The sequence below is a fragment of the Schistocerca gregaria genome, chromosome 4, assembly GCF_023897955.1.
Source record: "Schistocerca gregaria isolate iqSchGreg1 chromosome 4, iqSchGreg1.2, whole genome shotgun sequence".
NCBI classification, from domain to species: Eukaryota; Metazoa; Arthropoda; class Insecta; order Orthoptera; family Acrididae; genus Schistocerca; species Schistocerca gregaria.
Window position 1 is genome coordinate 30,247,796 of NC_064923.1, and position 20,842 is coordinate 30,268,637.

Consider the following 20,842-nt stretch of genomic DNA (forward strand, 5'->3'; position numbering starts at 1 on the left):
GTTTTTTTCTCACTCTGCATGATACAAAATGATGATGAACATTGCTTTCGAACATAGTAAATGAGTATATAGACGCTGATCTGTATCGGTATTTAATATATCTGAAATGAACATAATAACCTCCTTCATGACTCTTTGTAGTTTGAACACACAACATGCTCTCAAGCCACACCGATTTTGCTCATAAACCTAATACAAATTCACTGTGTATTCTCATGGAATCATAACTGATTTTATTATCGTTGTGTATGTAAAAATACGTGTTGTAGCAAGTCCTGCGCTATTTCATACTTGATAACCTTTAAATTATAAAGTACACGTCACTTGAATTATAGCTCATTGTGAAACCAAGAAATGGTAGTGTTTTTCCTGACATGTGAGTAGATTGTGTGACACACGATTACGAAACTACAATGCAAGAATCTGTTGGTACTGCGAATAACAGTCTGCTGATTTTGGACATTTCTTGAAGTGAGGGTTGCTTTAAATTTAAATACAAGCCAGTAGAGGGAAGTTGTGGTGCAAAAATGTCAGATGCCAACACGCAGACAGTATTTGTGTTCGATGTATCAGAGGTATCTTATAGGAGTCTCTACTAGGTGACATTAGGATGTTCTATTACAAGAGAAGCTCTCACGATTGTTTTCTTTTCTTTTAATGTTTCGCAAATGCCAGTGCGAAATAGCATAGCACTGGTGAAACAGAATCAGCTGTAAAGTAGAAAGAAACATCCTCCCGAACTGAAGCCTGATCTTGTAGAATAAATGTGATTTTTTCGACATGTGAGCAAATGGAGTGAAAGGCAGTATTCTCTAATGTTATTTCACGTGTATGTAATGTTTGTAATACACACGAGAATGGCAATTTGTATGTGCTGATTTTGTAATTTTGCAACAAACTGAAAATAATCGCGTAACACAGATTTTTTCTGTGGAGTTTGAATTCTCGCTTCCGCTTTACTGCAATGACAGTTTCGAAATAACATGGAATTTCTGCAGCACTCGGCAATTTTAATCCGCAAAATAATGGAAGTTTGTTTTCTAGTTTATGCAGAGAGGACGTGTATAGGACCTCTGGAACACGTAAATACACCTATCAAATGTACACCACTAACCAATTTGGTCATCTGTAATTGGTGCTAGTGCTGTAATGTTTTTTTAATTCACTTCGTTGGATGCCGCAAAATAACGCGAGGGTGGGGGAGGGACAGATGTGAGTTGTATCCTGCAGTCGAACATAAAAACTATACCGATTTTCTTCTCAAAACTAATAGAAAATGGACTGCACAAACTTTCATGGAAACAGGACGTTTATAATTATCGTCAAAATTGTGTTTCCTTTTGTTAACAGACCCTCGCTTGTAAGAAGTGTGTTGATTTTAAATACAATTGTTACAGGGACATGTATTCTTTTGCATAATGGTGTGTGCTTGTGAAGCAGCGCTTTGGATGGTGCCGCGCAGCCGCTACTCGCGTTTGTGCAGCCTTCTTTTACCTCGATTTAACCTGTAACTGCCGGAGTGGTGACCTGTTGTGTGTGTCGCCATCGTTAGTGCTGTGTGACTGCCCTGTCACACAGCGGTGTGCTCCACGGGGGACGCACTGGACTGAAGAGTCTGGCATAGGCAGCATGTGGAGGCGATAGCAGCTGTTCGTTTGAAGAAGCGATTTGGACAGTTCTCTGGGATTTCGTTATTGTTCCAGTCTTTTACAGCATGCAGAGAGCATCCATCTGTGGCTGAGTTCCGCAGACCAAAGCAGTGTGTCACTGACACCAGGTAGATCTCTTTGTGGACCATCGGTGACAAGACAGAACAAGCCTGTATCCCTACGTAAGGTGTGCAAAGGGAGGAAGAGGAAAGGACGAAGGAAGCTATGAGTGACTCGAGGTTGGTTACTTCACGATCACACATTGATAAGAACAGACGTGCACCTGCGGTCCCTCTCTCCTCGTGCAATCTTTTGGGACAATGATTATTTCTAATCCCAAATACACGTGTTGCATTAGGGGCTGTTGATCATGAGTGCTGCTTTTTTCATGACAATTTCGATGTGTACTTAGAGCAGCGATGCATTTTCCGTCAGTTGTGGTGTCATGTGTTGGCCTTCCTGGCTTTTGATTATCTGGGCTGCAGACTGATTGTCGAGCAGTGCAGCATGGGGAGTCTGTAGCAAACTCTGGTATCAAACAGCGATACTCACAGTCCTGAGCTGCATGCACGTAGGTAATACACTCTGCTCTGTCCAACACCAGCATATCATCAGTTGAACACATTTCCTGCCAAAGATAAAGATAGCTCTTTTCTCTCCAGCCCTTTTCCTGCCAGCTTGTAGGTGAAGCGATCATTCTATGTTGAACTGAAGTACTTCTGCCACTACTTTCGAGCGGTATTGTGAAATTTTTTTCCCGTATGGTAACTCATTATACAGGGTGTTACAAAAAGATACGGCCAAACTTTCAGGACACATTCCTCACTCACAAATAAAGAAACGATGTTATGTGGACATGTGTCCGGAAACGCTTAATTTCCATGTTAGAGCTCATTTTAGTTTCGTTCTTCCACCTACGCTCAATTGGGCACGTTATCATGATTTCATACGGGATACTCTACCTGTGCTGCTAGAACGTGTGCCTTTAAAAGTACGACACAACATATGGTTCACGCACGATGGAGCTCTTGCACATTTCAATCGAAGTGTTCGTACGCTTCTCAACAACAGATTCAGTGACCGATGGATTGGTACAGGCGGACCAGTTTCATGGCCTCCACGCTCTCCTGACCTCAACCCTCTTGACTTTCATTTGTGGGGGCATTTGAAAGCTGTTGTTTACGCAACCCCGGTACCAAATGTACAGACTCTTCGTGCTCGTATTGTGAACGGCTGTGATACAATACGCCATTCTCCAGGGCTGCATCAGCGCATCAGGGATTCCATGCGCGGGAGGGTGGATGCATGTATCCTCGTTGACGGAGGACATTCTGAACATTTCCTGTAGCGAAGTGTTTGAAGTCACGCTGGTACGTTCTGTTGCTGTGTGTTTCCATTCCATGATTAATGCAATTTGAAGATAAGTAATAAAATGAGCTCTAACATGTAAAGTAAGCGTTTCCGGACACATGTCCACATAACAAAATTTCTTTCTTTGTGTGTGAGGAATGTTTCCTAAAAGCTTGGCCGTACCTTTTTGTAATATCCTGTATAACATTGTCAATTTTTGAGCTACATTGCGTTTTGAGGCGCTCCTTCCACATCTAAATCTACATTTATAATACGCAAGCCACCCAACGGTGTGTGGCGGAGGGCACTTCACGTGCCACAGCCATTACCTCCCTTTCCTGTTCCAGTCGCGTATGGTTCGCGGGAAGAACGACTGCCGAAAAGCCTCCATGCGCGCTCGAATCTCTCTAATTTTACATTCGTGATCTCCTCGGGAGGTATAAATAGGGGGAAGCAATATATTCGATACGTCACCCAGAAACGCACCCTCTCGAAACCTGGACAGCACGCTACACCGCGATGCAGAGCGCCTCTCTTGCAGAGTCTGCCACTTGAGTTTGCTAAACATCTCCATAACGCTATCACGCTTTCCAAATAACCCTGTGACGCAACGCGCCGCTCTTCTTTGGACCTTCTCTATCTCATCTGTCAACCCGACCTGGTACGGAGCCCACACTGATGATCTATACTCAAGTATAGGTCGAACCTCAACCTGGCACTCGCCTTACCAACAATTAATTTTATATGATCATTCCACTTCAAATCGTTCCGTATGCATACTCCCAGATATTTTACAGAAGTAACTGCTACCAGTGTTTGTTCCGTTATCACAGAATCCAACAATAAAGGATCCTTCTTTCTATGTATTCGCAATACATTACATTTGTCTACGTTAAGGGTCAGTTGCCTCTCCCTGCACCAAGTTCCTATCCGCTTCAGATCATCCTGCATTTCGCTGCAATTTTCTAATGCTGCAACTTCTCTGCATACTACAGCATCATCAACGAAAAGCAGCATGGAACTTCCGACACTATCTACTAGGTCATTTATATATGTTGTGAAAAGCAATGGTCCCATAACACTCACCTGTGGCACGCCACAGGTTACTTTAACGTCTGTAGACGTCTCTCCATTGAGAACAACATGCTGTGTTCTGTTTGCTAAAAAGTCTTCAATCCAGCCACACAGCTGATCTGATATTCCGTAGGCTCTTACTTTGTTTATCAGGCGACAGTACGGAACTGTATCGAACGCCTTCCGGAAGTCAAACAAAATGGCATCTACCTGGGAGCCTGTATCTAATATTTTCTGGGTCTCATGAACAAGTAAAGCGAGTTGGGTCTCACACGATCGCTGTTTCCGGAATCCATGTTGATTCCTACAGAGTAGATTCTGGGTTTCCAGAAATGACATGATACGCGAGCAAAAAACATGTCCTAAAATTCTACAACAGATCGATGTCAGAGATAAAGGCCTATAGTATTGCGAATCTGCTCGACGACGCTTTTTGAAAACTGGGACTACCTGTGCTCTTTTCCAATCATTTGGAACCTTCCGTTCCTCTAGAGACTTGCGGTACACGGCTGTTACAAGGGGGGGGGGGGGGGGGGGGCAAGTTCTTTCGTGTACTCGGTGAAGGATCGATTTGGTATCCCGTCAGGTCCAGAGGACTTTCTTCTGTTGAGTGATTTCAGTTGCTTTTCTATTCCTTGGACACTTATTTCGATGTCAGCCATTTTTTCCTTCTTGTGGTGGTTTAGAGAAGGAATTGCTGTGCGGTCTTCCTCTGTGAAACAGTTTTGGAAAAAGGTGTTTAGTATTTCAGCTTTACGCGTGTCATCCTCTGTTTCAATGCCATCATCATCCCGGAGTGTCTGGATATGCTGTTTCGAGCCACTTACTGATTTAACGTTATACCAGAACTTCCTAGGATTTTCTGTCAAGTCGGTACATAGAATTTTACTTTCGAATTCACTGAATACTTAACGCATAGCCCTCCTTAAGCTAACTTTAACATCGTTTAGCTCCTGTTTGAAAGGTTTTGACTGCGTTTAAACTTGTAGTGAAGCTCTCTTTGCTTTCGCAGTAGTTTCCTAACTTTGTAGTTGAACCAGGGTGGATTTTTCCTGTCCGTAACAGATTTCCTCGGCACGTACCTGTCTAAAACGCATTTTACGATTGCCTTTAACTTTTTCCATAAACATTTAACATTGTCAATGTCGGAACAGAAATTTTCGTTTTGATCTGTTAGGTATTCTGAAATCCGGCTTCTATTACTCTTGCCAAACAGATAAACCTGTCTCTTTTTTTTATAATCCTATTTACTTCCATATTCAGGGATGCTGCAATGACCTTGTGATTGCTGATTCCCTGTTCTGCGCTTACAGAGTCGAAAAGTTCGGGTCTGTTTGTTATCAGTAGGTCTAAGATGTTATCTCCACGAGTCGGTCCTCCGTTTAATTGCTCTAGGTAATTTTCGGATAGTGCACTCAATATAATGTTACTCGATGCTCTGTCCCTACTACCCGTCCTAAACATCTGAGTGTCCCAGTCTATATCTGGTAAATTGAAATCTCCACCCAAGACTATAACATTCTGAGGAAATTTATGTGAAGTGTATTCTAGATTTTCTCTCAGTTGTTCTGCCACTCATACTGCTGAGTCGGGAGGTCGGTGAAAGGAGCCAATTATTAACTTAGCTCGGTTGTTGAGTGTAGCCTCCACCCATAATAATTCACAGGAACTATCCACTTCCATTTTGCTATAGAATCGCGCTACGCATATATTTTTCTAATGAGGACTGATCCTGACTATTAATTACATAATTTGTACGAATCTTTACTTAAGTTTCTAAAGAAAAACAAATAAAGTAGACTAACCTAACTTTCCTGTCATGCATGTGGACAGTTGCCATGTGTTGGTGGGTCCACCTGGGCTTTCTGCCCTGGAGGAGTGGGGTGCAAGTCTAGGAAAGGACACCTTCAATCTGAATTTCCCGCCAATTCCCAGGTGAGTGGTGAATTGGGAGAGCAGCATAGCCTTGGGACAAGGAAATTTCCGCCTGGTTTGAAATTTTCACCATTTTTAAATTCCTGCCATTTTTTGAATTTTGCACAATTCTAAGTTACTAAAAAATGTGTGGTTGGGGGAGGGGGAGGGGATGGGATGGGATAGGGAAAACACATGATGCCAAGTGGGGTAGGGGTAATTAACTGATGAAATTAATTATTTTGGATATCAAGTTAATATCAGAAGTGTGCTAGGGGCCCTGCTAGTTAAGGATTGATTAGTGACAGATACAAATCTAAAACTGATCAGGGATCGAATCCCATACTTTTTGATGGCTGATTACGATTGTATTCTGTGCCTGACATCTCTAGTCTGTGAATTATACTTCATTTCTGTTGGGCTGTCCGTTCATAGTGAGATCTTTCATTATTTCTGAGTCAAAAGTGCACATCCTTGCGTAAAAATCTCTTTTGTGTCCGCTTAATCTACGCAGCAACAATGACAGTTACAAATCTACTGCGGATGTCTATCGTAATTTTATGTAAATTAAAAATAACTGTCTCTGGCCATGAGAAAACGCAAGCAACGATCTGCTTGAACGGTAGAACATCGGAAGCATTTCCTACAACTGGCGGTGTACAGCAGGGATCTTTTCTCTTTAGCTTTAAAGATCGTGATAAGGGAGTGTAGTTACATACTATATCTGATGGAAATCTTTTGAACACTGTCTGCCAAGACCAAAGTAAATACAGTTGTTATTCGTGAGCTGTTATAAGCAGGTGATACAGCTCTGTTAACAGATGCAGAAGATGATGTGGACCATGTAATTAATAAATTATCGCATGCACGTGAAAAATTTGGCATAACCATCATCCTCCAAAAGACGAAGATCATGGTGCAGAGCACCATCAACCTTTCATCCATCAGCATTGAGGGTAGTTCTCTATAGTTGATGACTTTACCTACTTCGGATCCACAGTACGCAGCAACTTGTCTACGGACAATGAGATTACTAAGAGAATCGAAAAATCACCATCTAACGTTGCTCGCTTGAAAAACAGAGTACTGAACAACGAACCGCTGGCAATAATTGAAAGTACACAACGCTCGTGTTTCAGGACTCTTCTCTAAAGCTGAGAGACACAGACGTCTCTTGGTGAACACGAATCTCGACTGAACAGCCTTCATCTCGGATCTGTCGGAGAGACAAAGAAGCCAACACCGGAGCCTTACAGCATTCGTGCACTTCAGATCCGCCGACGTCTAAGGTGTGTGGGACACGTCAGGCGCACGGACCCTGAGCGTGTGGCGGAAACACTGCTGCACGGAGAAGTTCAGCAGGGCGGGGGAGCCAGGGGGCAGGTTCTGACCGAGGCCGGTATTCATCCGAGTACTGGGAAAGTGCCAAGAGGAGACTAATGGTGCGAAATGAGGTCCAGGCCGTAGAGGACGAACGCGCACAACAAGAAATCAGTAAGAGGACAAGGCGGAAAGGGAGAGCGGCTTATGTTCGAAGCCCCGCCACGTTCCACGCGCCCAGAGACTACCACTCCCGTGTGGGACTTGTGAGCCACAGAGGGCGCTACAGACTCTGAGCAAAGTGTGCGGCACCGGTCGTTACCCATCGAGAATGGACGGATGCCAAGGAAGGACAGTATGCAAATTTGTTCAGGTTCCTGGGCTGCTGAAACTATAATGGACGAATAACTTCACGTTTTGATAACGACAACTAGAAATTACACAAATTTGTTACGTCCAATAGCTATATTGGAGGGCAAGCAAAAAAAAAATCGTACTTTTATCTTGAAAGTGTTGTGTTGTTTTGTTCTTTTGTTTACAATTATTCTACAGGCGCGGGTGGTTATGAACATATTGACGCGAATGTGCCTGTCTGCCCATCTCTTTGGTCTTCTCGAATCCGTCATTCACCATCGGCGCGCTTTGTGTTTGATACTATCATACTGTATGTTAAGGCGAAATAAAATGGTCGTAGTTCGATCAATAAATATTGTATTTAATTGTCTCATTTTCAGATACCCTTAAGTGGCCAATAAAAATTGGTGTTGGGATTATTAGACGGAATACTGTTACCTGTACTAATCGTTTTACGTTATACTCTGCACAACCACGTCTGTTAATAAGTATCATTAAGCAACCGGCTGTCTAGAATGAATTGCTAAGCTGCAGCGTCCCGACGTGTGCAGTTTTAATAGATTCCGCCTCTTATAAGACATGCGAATTTGTTCTGTACCTGTGACATACGGACAGAAATACGTACGTCGAGTGATTGTGGCGGGTCACTCTAGAGTGAGTCGCTCGACACGTGTGTAACGGTTTTGATTTCACGGCTGTTGACATCTCTACACAGACTGCGAAACGATTCTGTTCATTTCAGTTCCGTGAGTTCTAGCGAGATGTTCGTCACGCCCTGCCACCAAAGATTTAGGAGACACGCAAGAAAATGATATCTGGACAAACGTGCGCCTATAGTAGACATCGCAGGAGTTGGTTTCACAACATGTGGAAGATTTTAACTCGTGTGCTGCACGTACTGAGAAGGTGGCAGAACTGATTTGAAGAAAAACACGCATGCAAAAGTGAAGAAACTGCTGAGCTGAAACAGAGCAACGCGCTGAGCACGCAAGTGCAGGCGTAGGGCTGAGCGCGGGCAGTAGAGGTACTCACGAGGTTGGAGTCGCTGGTGGTGAAGGTGACCGGGTCGGCCGCCTCCACCTCCTGGCACATGAAGTCGACGTGGCCGACGACGGCGATCAGCTTGCTGTCGCGCCGGCCCAGGTCGATCAGGTTCAGCTTGAGCGTGTCCGCCGTGAACTCCACCTGCGGGCAGGTACCACGCTGCACCGCTACTCCACATTCTAATCGTACGCTCGACAAATGAATGCTTGCTAAATGTCGAGGGTAAACGCTGCTTCCCTGCGTCCACTGCTTCTCTTGACATTTATGAGTAACGTGTCACTACACGTGACAGACGAGGCAAAAATTGTTGTCAGTTACGAAGGATATGGAACGTAATACAAATGGCACGGCTGTCGATCTAACCCTAGAAATCTGGCAGAAATCCGAACAGATTTCGGTCGTATGTAAAGTATGCTAGCAGCAAGATACAGTCGATGCCTTCTCTGTCCGATAGCAATGGAAATAGTATCGATGACAGTTACTAAATGCAGCCTTCCGAAATTCCTTCGCCAAACATGACGAAGCAAATACTCCAGAATTCGAACCCACAACAGCTGTCAACAAGAGTAACTTAGAAGCAAATATCCTCGGAGTAGTGTAACAACTTACATCATTTAATAAAAGCAAGTTTTCTCGTCCAGTAGGTACACCTAATGGGTTCCTTGCAGAGTATGCTGATCTAATAGCTCCCTATTTAACGCTCATATTAACCTCGATAAGCAGCAGGATTTTGGAACATATATTGTCTTCGAACATTACCAATTACCTCTCAGATAACGACCTATTGGCCTACAGTCAATACGGATTTAGAAAACATAGTTCTTGTGAAACATAATTAGATCCTTCAAATTGATTCCATGCTTTCAGATTCCCAAAAGCATATTACACCGTTGTCAGAAGCTGTTGGTAATCAAATCCCGTGCTTATGGAACATCGTCTCAGTTATGCAACTGTATTCGTGATTTCCTGTCAGAGAAACCACAGATCGCAGTAACTGGCGGAAAGTCATCGCCTGAAACAAAAGTAATTTCTGGCCTTCCCCGATGTAGTATTATAGGCTCTCTCCTGTTCTTTATCTGTATAACGATTTAGGAGACAATCTGAACAGCCGTCTTAGATTGTTTGCAGATACGCTGTCAGTTATTCTGTAGTAAAATCACGAGGAGGTCAAAACAAATTGCAAAACGATTAACAAATCTCTAGGTACCAGAATTGACAGTTGATTATAAATAATGAAACGTCCGAGGTCATCCACACGAATGCAGACAGGAATCAGTTAAAACTTCGGTTTCACGATTAATAAATAAAATATAAAGGCCGTACATTCAAATAAATAGTTAGGGATTAAAGTTACGTACGACTTAGATTGGAAAATACACACGGACAGTGTTGTGGGCAAGGCTAAGCAAAAACTGCGTTTTACTGCCAGAACACGTAGATGAAGCAACAGATGCAACTGAAGAAATCGCCTACACTACGCTTGTCCGTCCACGTTCGGAGAGCTGTTGCGCGGTGTGTGGGATCTGTACGAGATAGGATCGTCATAGTACATAGAGAAAGTTCAAAGAAGGGCAGCACGTTTTGTGTTATCGGCAAACAGGGCAGGGAGTGTCGCGGACATGACACAGTGTTTGGGATGGACATACTTAAAACACACGCGTTTCTCGTTGCGGCGGGATCTTCTCACGAAATTTCAGACACCACTTTCTCCTCCGAATGCGAAAATGTTTAGTCGACAGTGACCTAAATAGGGAGAAAGCATCGTCGTAATAAAACAAGGGAAATCAGAGCTCGCACGGAAAGATACAGGTGTCAGTTTTTCTCGTGCGCCGCAGCCGCGCTGGCCACTGTCGTCAGCGAGTAGGCGCCGGCCTGGCCTGGCCTGGCCTGGCCTCCAGTCTCCGAGAACAGTCGTTTCTGTCTGGCCATGTTGCACTTGATCGATAAGATGGTTCAAATGGCTCTGAGCACCGTGGGACTTAACATATGAGGTCACCAGACCCCTAGAACTTACAACTACTTCGACTTAACTGACCTAAGGACGTCACACACATCCATGCCCGAGGCAAGATTCGAACCTGCGACCGTAGTGGTCGCGCGGTTCCAGACTGAAGCGCCTAGAACCACTCGGCCACACCGGCGAGCGCTCGGTAAGAGACCCAGTCGGGATGTGGAAGGTGATGCGACTAATTTCTTCGGTAGTATCGCTGGGCAGCTTCGATTTCGCCTGTCCTACTGCGCTGATGACATCCCGGAAGAGAGATTCGCCGTCGCACCAGCCTCGGGTTTAGCGGCACTGGACAGCCCGTCAGGAAGTGAACACTGGGTCAAGCATCGAAGCAGGAAGAAGGAGGAGAAGTAGAAGAAGAAGAAAAGCAAAATAGAAACGGTGAACAAGGAGTGCAACGTGGAGCAGCCGGGAGCGCAGGTAGCGTCGCAGTTCAGTGGTTACTGTGTTGACTCCCAAGCGGCCGAGCTGTGTTCACATTTCCCTAGCACAAATCTTTATTTATTTTATATTTTATTTTATTTTTTGCTGCTCGCTTTAATGAAATTTACGTCTGTGTCGTGGTGTAACGTCCGTTTGCAAACAGGTAGGAACCTATAATGACAGTTGATTCCGCATAACTACTCTATTAGCAGTGGAAAGGGTTTCGAATGGCAACCGCAAAGGTCTGATGACAAGGCGACAAGTCAGCCGAATCCTCCACTGGTAAACACGTCTGTTGTGTCATACGCAGCATTACTGACAGTACGTGTGTCATCTGATAGGAAGGTCTTCTCGGTGCACATAATTCCTACAACTGGAGGTGAGTTAAATGTGGCTCCTTGTCTGATATACGTAGATGTTCGTATAAACTTGAATATGATCAATCGCAGGAAAATTGATGACCTGTAACAAATGAGCACAGCAGTTTCACAAGAACACACTTTCTCTGTGCTCTGTCAAAACATATGTTTTTAACGTTGCGTTCAATTCTGGAAACATGACACTTGAATTTCCTTGCTGTAACGTAGTTCACAACCATTTATTTGTTGGTTTTATTTCTGTGAGACATCTATGTGGTATCTCGCTGCTCTTACCATTCATCTCATTTACTTGCGACTGTAACGTATTCTTACATTACTCTTATACTAAAACCAATCTATAGAATGACAACTGCCAATACTACAGAAAGAGAACAAACATTTCAAGCACGGGACGGACAGTTGATAATGTTGTGAGGAAAAAAAAAAAGATGCAAGGAATGAGTTTTGAACACGGATCGTACTGCCATTTTTTGTTTTTCTTGTTTTTCTTTTTTAAATCTCATTTTTTCGTAATTGGCCATTGTATTTGTTCGGAGCGGACGTCCCATGACGATTGTTCAAGTCCATCATTAATCGTTCATCCATTGACTCAGTTCTTTTTATTGCAGAGGGCAGATTTTCCTCTGGCCGAACCCGCTGAGCTACTGGCCAGCACTGCTTGGCAGTTCAACACCATGACCACTTACCTACGACGCCGTTACTGTTAGAGGTTGCTCTTTATTGAACTCCTTGTTCTCGGACAGTTCGCTGATTCTATTTTTCTTTTCTTTTCACAGTTCAGTACACCTTCTTCCTGTTTTCATGCTTGATCTGTATTCAGAATGTGTGGGAACTTTCTCTTGTCCTGCATCTAGGTACAGCTATGTACAGCACCACCACCTATCGGAACTTCATGGAATTATAGGAGCTGAAGCGGAAATAACAAATTCCGCCAATTTTTTACCGAAATTTGCGATTAAAAAATGTATTGCATTACTTATTCAACACCCATTGTACGGGTGGATTAAAATCCTGCCGCAGCATTTGCAACGAAGTGTCAGTGTTTGAAGAGCCCCTAAAAAGTAGTGGAGATCACATAGTACTACGTACAGAAAGCTGCTTAAAAACTGCAAATTATAGCAGTGATATTTATGGGGGAAAATGTAAGTGTATAATTAGTTAGTTAGGTGTTCCATTGACCAGTGTCACGGAAATAGATGCGTTGCTTTTATCACAGAAGACAAGAAATTGAAATTCGCGGTGATAAAAATTAACGCTGCACGTGAGGTTATTTGAAAAGACTCAATATCAACGGTGATCGTAAACTTTCTACCGACAAAGAGACTCACCCCCCCAGATGCAAACGAAAACTTTAGAGGAAACCTCAGTTTGCTAGTATGTACGTTTCCCAATGATACAGTCGTCGTCAGAGGAGAATTTGGTGGGGAAAATTACACTTTAGTACATGGTGTACGTGACAACACACCATCACAACCACTGTTCTCTGAAAACTACGTACAGCTCACTGCAGAAGTATATTTGATCTAACGGCAACAAATAGACCTGGCCCCTTGAGGACGTCCACACTGAAACTGTTGTCAGCAGTCAGGCGCGGTCAGAGCAGCAATGATGACCAAAGTGGAAAGGACAACTAAAACAAACAGCAGGATTTATAAGTTCAGCAAACTAGATAAAGATTCAGTAATGTAATATTTCAATTAGAAACTTAAAACATTTATGTTTGTATAGGAGGCTTTAGAAGACTATGGTTAAAGTCCAAAAAAAGAATGGTTGACCATGCACATTATAGCTATGTATGTACCTAGCAGAACAATTCATGATGGGAATGACTCACCATGGAATGCAGTCTCCATAAAGAAATTTCTAAGGAAACAGAGACTACTGCATAGTTTGTGTAAAATAGCCCCTACAGTTTCTTTAAGTTCCGATACGATGCTGAATAAAACGCTTTTGGGTGTCCGGAAGACAAAGCGAAAAGCTCTTAACGACTACCGTAACAGAGTATTATCGAAGAAACTCTCACAACACCTTCCGTATCAAAGAGTTGCATAACGATTCGGATACACGGTTCCAGTTTTGTGGCACTAAACGATAAGTTTGTTGACACGAAAAAAGCGTATGGGGCCTGAAGATGGCAAAATGAATTGCCGAAACTGGGAGCGTTCGAAATAAAACAAAATAACCTAAAGTCTACTGCTGTTTGTAATATTTTATGAATTGAGAAGAAAGAAAATCTGGTCGTATGAGTGGTTGATTTGGGAGAGGAGACCAAATAGCGAGGCCATCGGTCCAATGTGCACCTGCTTAGCTGAGTCAGTTCGGCGCTAGCGGCCGTGCGGAGCGGAGGTCCGATACTTCCGCCTGTGCGGCGTGCGCGAGTGTTTGTTTACTTGTGGACTTAGTCTGCGCGCGGGCTAGTAACAACGATCATGGCGAAGAAGTACAGAAAAGCTACATTACGATTCAATTTCTGCAAAGACTACGAAAGACCAAAGGCTTTAGCAGTGGAACGATTCATACAAGAGGACGTCAAGATACCGCCAAACGATATTGTCTGAATTCACCTGTCCATCGTTAGTCCCACGGTATATGTTAAGATGGTAAATGACGCGGCGTGTGAGAGAATTCTACAGGCGACAAAAGCAGGTCTCCGATTTTGCCATAGTGACGGGAATGTCGGCACGGTCACTGTAGAACATGCTGGTCTGGGTGTACGGACAATATGTGTTTTTGAGCTGCCATTTGAGCTCCCGGCTGACGAAGTTATTGAGGCTTTTAAGCCATACGGCACGGTACATGGTCACACAGCAGAACGCTGGACACAATTCGCCAGGTACCCCGTGCTTAACGGAGTGAGACAGATCACTATTGATCTTCAGAAGCATGTACCGTCCTATCTGACACTTGGTGGTTGTCGGGCGGCGGTGATTTACGATGGGCAACCACGTACATGTTCTGGCTGTGGCCAGGGGGGACACCTCAGGTCGAACTGTATGCAACGGCGGATTACGCAGCTGCCTTCAGATGTGCGGGAGCCGTCGCCAGAGATGACAGTACTACCGATCACCTATGCCAAAGCCCTCACTGCGTCCGCTGATGACCGAAAGGACACAGCCCCGATGGAAGTTCCCGATGGCACTCTCCGAAACCTTGTCGCAGACGTCGGGATGACAGAGGATGCTGCTCCATCGAGCATACAATCTACGGCGACAACATCAGTTGAGACCGAACTCCTACCAAGGACACCGATAGTACACGAAGCAGTTCCAGCCACTACGGATGCTGTTCCGTCTGGAACGCACTCTGTGACGACAACATCAGTTTCGACCGAACTCCCGCCAACTACAACGATGGGACTCGAAACACTTCCAGTTCCTACGGATGCTTTTCTGTCGGACAGCAGTGATTCTCTACAATCTGAGGACACGGAAGGAAGATCCCCGAAAAGGAGGAAACGGCGTCGTCGCACGACATCTCCTAGGGATGACTCACCTTGCCCCGACGACGATGTGCCTGTGGACCAAGACGACACAACAGCCTCTACGAAACAGGATGAGGCAATGGAAACTGTTCGATCAGCCCCCAGCGGTCTGTCACATTGACGGTAGCGGGACGTGGTGATGCTGAAGAGGAACCACAACCAGTTGGCTCTCCAGACGCAGATGCTGTGGCTATGGACACGAATATATCACTGCCTGCAAAGATGTGGTATGACGATATTGAGGAGGCGCCGGACGTCATACAGAGGCAGCCGGCACTCACAAAGACGGCCTAGTAATTGCTGAAGGTGAAGAGAGAGGGGCGAGAGAACGTCTTCTAACTCAGCCCCCAGCGCCGATACAGGGAGATATTGTTGCGCCTCGACAGAGTGGGATTCAACGCCATGCGAACCGTATTACGACATTAAATATAAATGACGTGCGTTCACCGACCAAAATACACCTACTGAAGGAAACGATTTGGGCATCTGATGTGGATATCGCTTTGCTGCAGGAAGTCCACATAGCTGCACTCCCACACATCGCAGGCTACCAGTCCTATTCGTCACATGGAGATCACAATGGGAGTGGGGTGGCAGTTTACGTGCGAGATGGCTTCCCCGTGGAAAACGTGTGTTACCTTCCGTCGGCCAGGGGAATGGCTTTCACGACGTTTGGGACACGCATCATCAATCTTTATGCACCGTCGGGAAACAATCGGCGGCGGGAAAGGGCGCGATTTTATGCAGAAGATATTGCCCCACTTTTCCATGGACGTTATGAATGTGTAATAATTGGTGGAGATTTCAACTGTGTTCTCAGCCAGAAAGACCAATGGCCGCAAGCAAACATCAGCCAGGAGTTGCGAATCGTTGTCAGTGACCTTGTACTTAGTGACACGTGGGAATTACGACATGGAGATGCATCGGGATACACCTATGTGACCAGTCATTCGGCGAGCAGATTAGATCGCATTTATATCTCACGGGCTCATGCAAATGATGTCCAGGACGCGGAACGCTGGCCATTGGCATTTTCCGATCACAGCGCTTACATCTGTACGGTGCTTCTTCCCCGTAGAGAGGTGTGGAACAGCAAGGCCCCGTGGAAATTAAACATTCAACATCTACATGATCCCGAATGTCGTCAACGGATCCTTGAGACATGGACGATGTGCGAGCGAAAGGTTGGAAGGTATGCGACGAAGCTTGATTGGTGGCTGACTTGTGTTAAACCGGCGCTTCGCCGTACGTTCATCTCATATAGCAGGGAGATGGCCGAATGGCGCCGCGCTGCGCGACCTGGACGATGGTCCGCCGGGACCGGACGTCTGGATCGAACGCAAAAGGATAAAAGCTAAACTAGTGGCTTTAGCTCGGAAACATCTTCAGGGAACCTTGGTGCGCGCCAGATGTCACGATACGATAAGGCACAAGATTCCTTCCATGCACCACGTCGTGAATGAACGAAAGCACCGACGACGCGTTTTGGTACGGGAGTTAATTACCCGCGAAGACCGAAGAGTGACGCGTCAAGCGGACATTGTCTCTGCATTCGTCGACCATTACCAACACATCTATCGGGAGGAAGCAGACCGTGTTGATGACCTCGAATGTATAGCCACATACGTCTCCCGTACACTAACGGTGGAAGCCGCTGGAACCTTACTGGAAGCTATTAGCTGTGAGGAAGTACATGATGCGATCGCAAAGGGTGCGTTGAATCGCTCCCCAGGCATTGATGGACTTCCTGCTAAATTTTATAGAAAATTTCGTAACGAAATGGCACCGCGATGGACGGAAATGTACAACGAGTTGTTAAATTCCGATGCGCCTATTCCACCGGCTTTTATGGAAGGCCTCTTGGTGCCAGTACATAAACCGAAGCCTGGAATTACGGTCACACATTATCGCCCCATCACCCTGCTTAATGCAGACTATAAGATCTTTGCACGGTTGCTAGCGTCCTGATGTCGTATGTTAATTCGTAGCGTTCTCTCTCCAGAACAGACGACACCGGGTGGATCGGTGAATGTGCAAACAGCTACTGGCGAATGCCGTGATGTGATAGCGCTGGCGGAGGAGTGCCGGCTTAAAGCGTCGATGGTGGCGGTTGATTTTGACAGTGCTTTTGATAAGGTGCGCCACAACTATCTGTACGCTGTACTGGAACAAATGGGATTTCCAGACTGTTTTACTGGTCTCATTAGAAGGATTTATGGGAGCGCACAATCCTTGGTACAGGTTAATGGGCGTATAGCAGGGCCCATTCAAATTCGACGTTCCATTCGCCAGGGCTGCCCTCTTTCGATGCTGCTGTTCGCGATAGCGTTGGAACCATTAATTGGGAGGCTAACAAATTCTCTTTCTGGGGTGAAACTGCGGGGCTACACCTTCAAATGTCGTGCTTATGCGGACGACCTCCTGCTGCTCGTTCGTTCTGAGGAAGAGGTGAAGACGGTCCTTGAACTGTTGTTGGACCACAGTGTGACGGCGGGTAGTGCAGTGAACATGAACAAATCGGCAGCAATGCCGGTTGGAAGGGGCCTTACGCCGGAAGAAATCAGTCCGTTTCCTTATGTGCAACGATTCCGCTATCTCGGCATAGACTTTACCTCATCTGTGAAACATACTGCGGCAGTTAACTACCGACGTATTTTACAGACAACACGTACCATGGTCCGCCAACATGTCCTACGGCGCCTTGATCCTTTGCAGCGAGTCGAATATCTGAACACTTATGTGGTTTCTCGAATGGTGCATATTTCGCAGATCCTGCCCCTACCACTCACGCTCGGGCATCGACTTCAATCAGCACTAGGCTATTTTGTGATGATTGGGTCGCCCCTCAAGGTGCGATACGCAACGCTCACGCTCCCTACGGACAAGGGGGGACTCGGACTTACGAATGTTCGCTGCCGAGCGACGGCGCTTCTTCTAGCCACGATGTACAAGCAATGGCGTAGCGGGCGTGATTCCCTTACATCCCGCCTACTGGATCTCCTAGTTCCAGCATCCCTCACACCTCCGGTGGCGGTGGGCAACATTACGCAACATTTTGCGCATGTATCAACATTTATCGTGGAACTTAGTTATATCAGAGACGAGCTTCCGCGCACGAGACCACCATGCGCGAAGGATTTTTATGTTTGGCTGCTACGACGGATAAGTCGTAATGTCATTGAACTGAAACACCCCACGTTGCATTGGCCGAAGATTTGGAGACATGTGCACCAAAAATTCTTTCCTACCTTCGTTCGGGCACTGTGGTTCTCTGTCACCTGTGGCAAGTTCAACACCAACCAACGACTCCATGCAATTGGACTAGTGGACACTCCACTGTGCCCGAAATGTCGCCAAGTGGATGACGACCATCACCGCTTAACTTGTATCGCGGTGGAGGACGTATGGCTCCTAGGACGACAGATGGTGGCTTGCTACATCCGTGTGACCCCGCAACATATTACACCTGCTTCCTTCTTACATCCGGAGAGTGACTACTTTCCGGCGACTAAATCACAGTCGATCATCTGGGTCAAAGGTTGGACGATCGCGTACCTCTATGGGGATGCTGCCAAGTCGCGACTCGACTTTTGGTATTTCTTACAGCAAGCCCACAATGAGGTTCATAGATGGTCACACTATCGGAAAATCTTTGCCAACTATCTTCAGGCAGTCTTCCTGGACCCCCCACGCAGTTGAGATGTGCCGGGTGCAGTCGGTGTGCACATTTGACAGCTGATAATGAACCTCACGCTTCTCTCACCGCTCCATATGTAATGCACACACTATACCATGAAATGATCTACATGATCTACATGTTCCTTTTAACAGGGTGATTGTGGAAAATAAATAAATATAATAAATAAAAACAACATCCCTGTATCCCTGTTCCTTTACATTTGTGATTTGTTTTACAATGATTTTTTTTGTTTTTGTTTTTTGCAACAAAAAAAGTGGTAACTTGCTTGCCTCCCACGCCTGGGACCCGGGATCGATTCCCATCCAGGTTGGATATTTTCTCAGCTTGCGGACTGGGTGTCACGTTGTCGTCATCATCATTTCATCCTAATCTTCGGCACGCAAGTGCTCTTGGCAGCCGAACCCGGATATGGCCTCCCGGCCAATAATGCCATACGATCATTTCATTTCATCAGTTCCATCCCCCCCCCCCCCTCATGAACCATGAACCTTGCCGCTGGTGGGGAGGCTTGCGTGCCTCAGTGATACAGATGGCCGTACCGTAGGTGCAACCACAAAGGAGGGGTATCTGTTGAAAGGTCAGACAACCGAAGAGGAGCAGCAGCCTTTTCAGTAGTTGCAGGGGCAACAGTCTGGATGATTGACTGATCTGGCCTTGTAACACTAACCAAAACGCCCTTGCTGCCCTGGTACTGCGAACGGCTGAAAACAAGAGGAAACTACAGCCGTAATTTTTCCCGAGGGCATGTAGCTTTACTGTATGGTTAAATGATGATGGCGTCCTCTTGGGTAAAATATTCCGGAGGTAAAATAGTCCCCCATTCGGATCTCCGGGCGGGGACTACTCAAGAGAACTTTATTATCAGGAGAAAGAAAACTGGCGTTCTACGGATCGGAGTGTGGAATGTCAGATCAATTAAACGAGCAGGTAGTTTAGAAAATTTAAAAAGGGAAATGGACAGGTTAAAGTTAGATATAGTGGGAATTAGTGAAGTTCGGTGGCAGGAGGAACAAGACCTTTGGACAGGTGAATAAATGGTTATAAATACAAAATCAAATAGGGGTGAACTCCATATTCAAATGTTTCTTTACAAAAGAAAGAAAAAAATTCGAGGAGTACTTCCCCAGTTTAATTCTCGCAGCACCGTAAAGACGGATGGTTTCTGTGATGCTGAGAAAGAGGTGAAATCGCTAAAATGGAACAAAGCTCAAGGCGCGATTGAATCCCTGTCAAATTCTATACCTGTCGCCTACAACTTCATACACAGCAGTAAGGAGAGGTGGGCTACAGAGTGTGGTTGCAGGGAAGCTGGGCAGGAGCAGAGGTCATTAGTGAACAAGTAACATGGCAGACATAAGACTTACTTATCTTGTATTTCTCCCAAAATACGAATGCTGCAACAAGATATTGAGTGCAGCTCACACAATACTAAGCAGGATGTTGGGACCGAGACTCGGCGGCGTCCGCGTGGCGTGGCCGCGGCTGCGGGTGGGCTGCGCCGGTGCCGCCGTGCTGCGTGGCTCGGCGGGCGCGCACCCTGGCCTGCTCGGCCGCTGTCGGCGTCACGCGGAAGCTTGCAGGTTCGTTGCCACCATGTCCGTCGCGTGGTATCGATATGTGACGCCACGGCACCAGTCTTGCGTTTCAAATAGTCCGCGTTTTAACCATAAGGTAGTAAAGATGTCTCGAACATAAAACCGTGTCCAGCAGTTGGAAGAAACCACCGCTTACGTTTGTCTGTAATAACAGCAGCAGAAGCGATCCACAAAACTAACACTCAGTATCCTTCGCATCCATTTGTTGCAGTCTTTGAACATATTCAGTAATGTGATATCTCGAACAGAATGATGTCCTCCATGTGAACTGGCATTGGTTCCAAAATGTAGATTATGTGACGCACAACTTACACTTTTCTCTCGTGACGCCCTGAAAGCTGTGCGTAAATACAGTCAGGCAGATTTGGTGTTTCCTGACTCCCATAAAGCACCTGACTTAGTACCACACCTACGCTTATTGTCGAATGTATAATGCTACGAGGTACTGTCTGAACTTTTTGGCTCTTTTGAGGATTTCCTGATAGGAACGATGCAGCACGTCGTCTCAGACAGAGACTCTTCGATGCCTCGGGGAAGCGTACTTCAAAAA

The 20,842-nt window shown here is 45.7% G+C and overlaps 1 protein-coding gene across 7 annotated transcripts in view; it reads right to left on the reverse strand.

Moving 5' to 3' along the window:
* Nucleotides 1–20,842, reverse strand: part of LOC126267963 (neurexin-1a) — a 1,982,806-nt gene that overhangs the window by 649,648 nt on the left and 1,312,316 nt on the right. For all 7 annotated transcript variants that reach the window (XM_049973298.1, XM_049973297.1, XM_049973300.1 and 4 more), the window contains one exon: nt 8,694–8,846. In XM_049973298.1, coding sequence (XP_049829255.1) covers nt 8,694–8,846 — 153 coding nt within the window. The remainder of the gene's footprint in view (nt 1–8,693; nt 8,847–20,842) is intronic.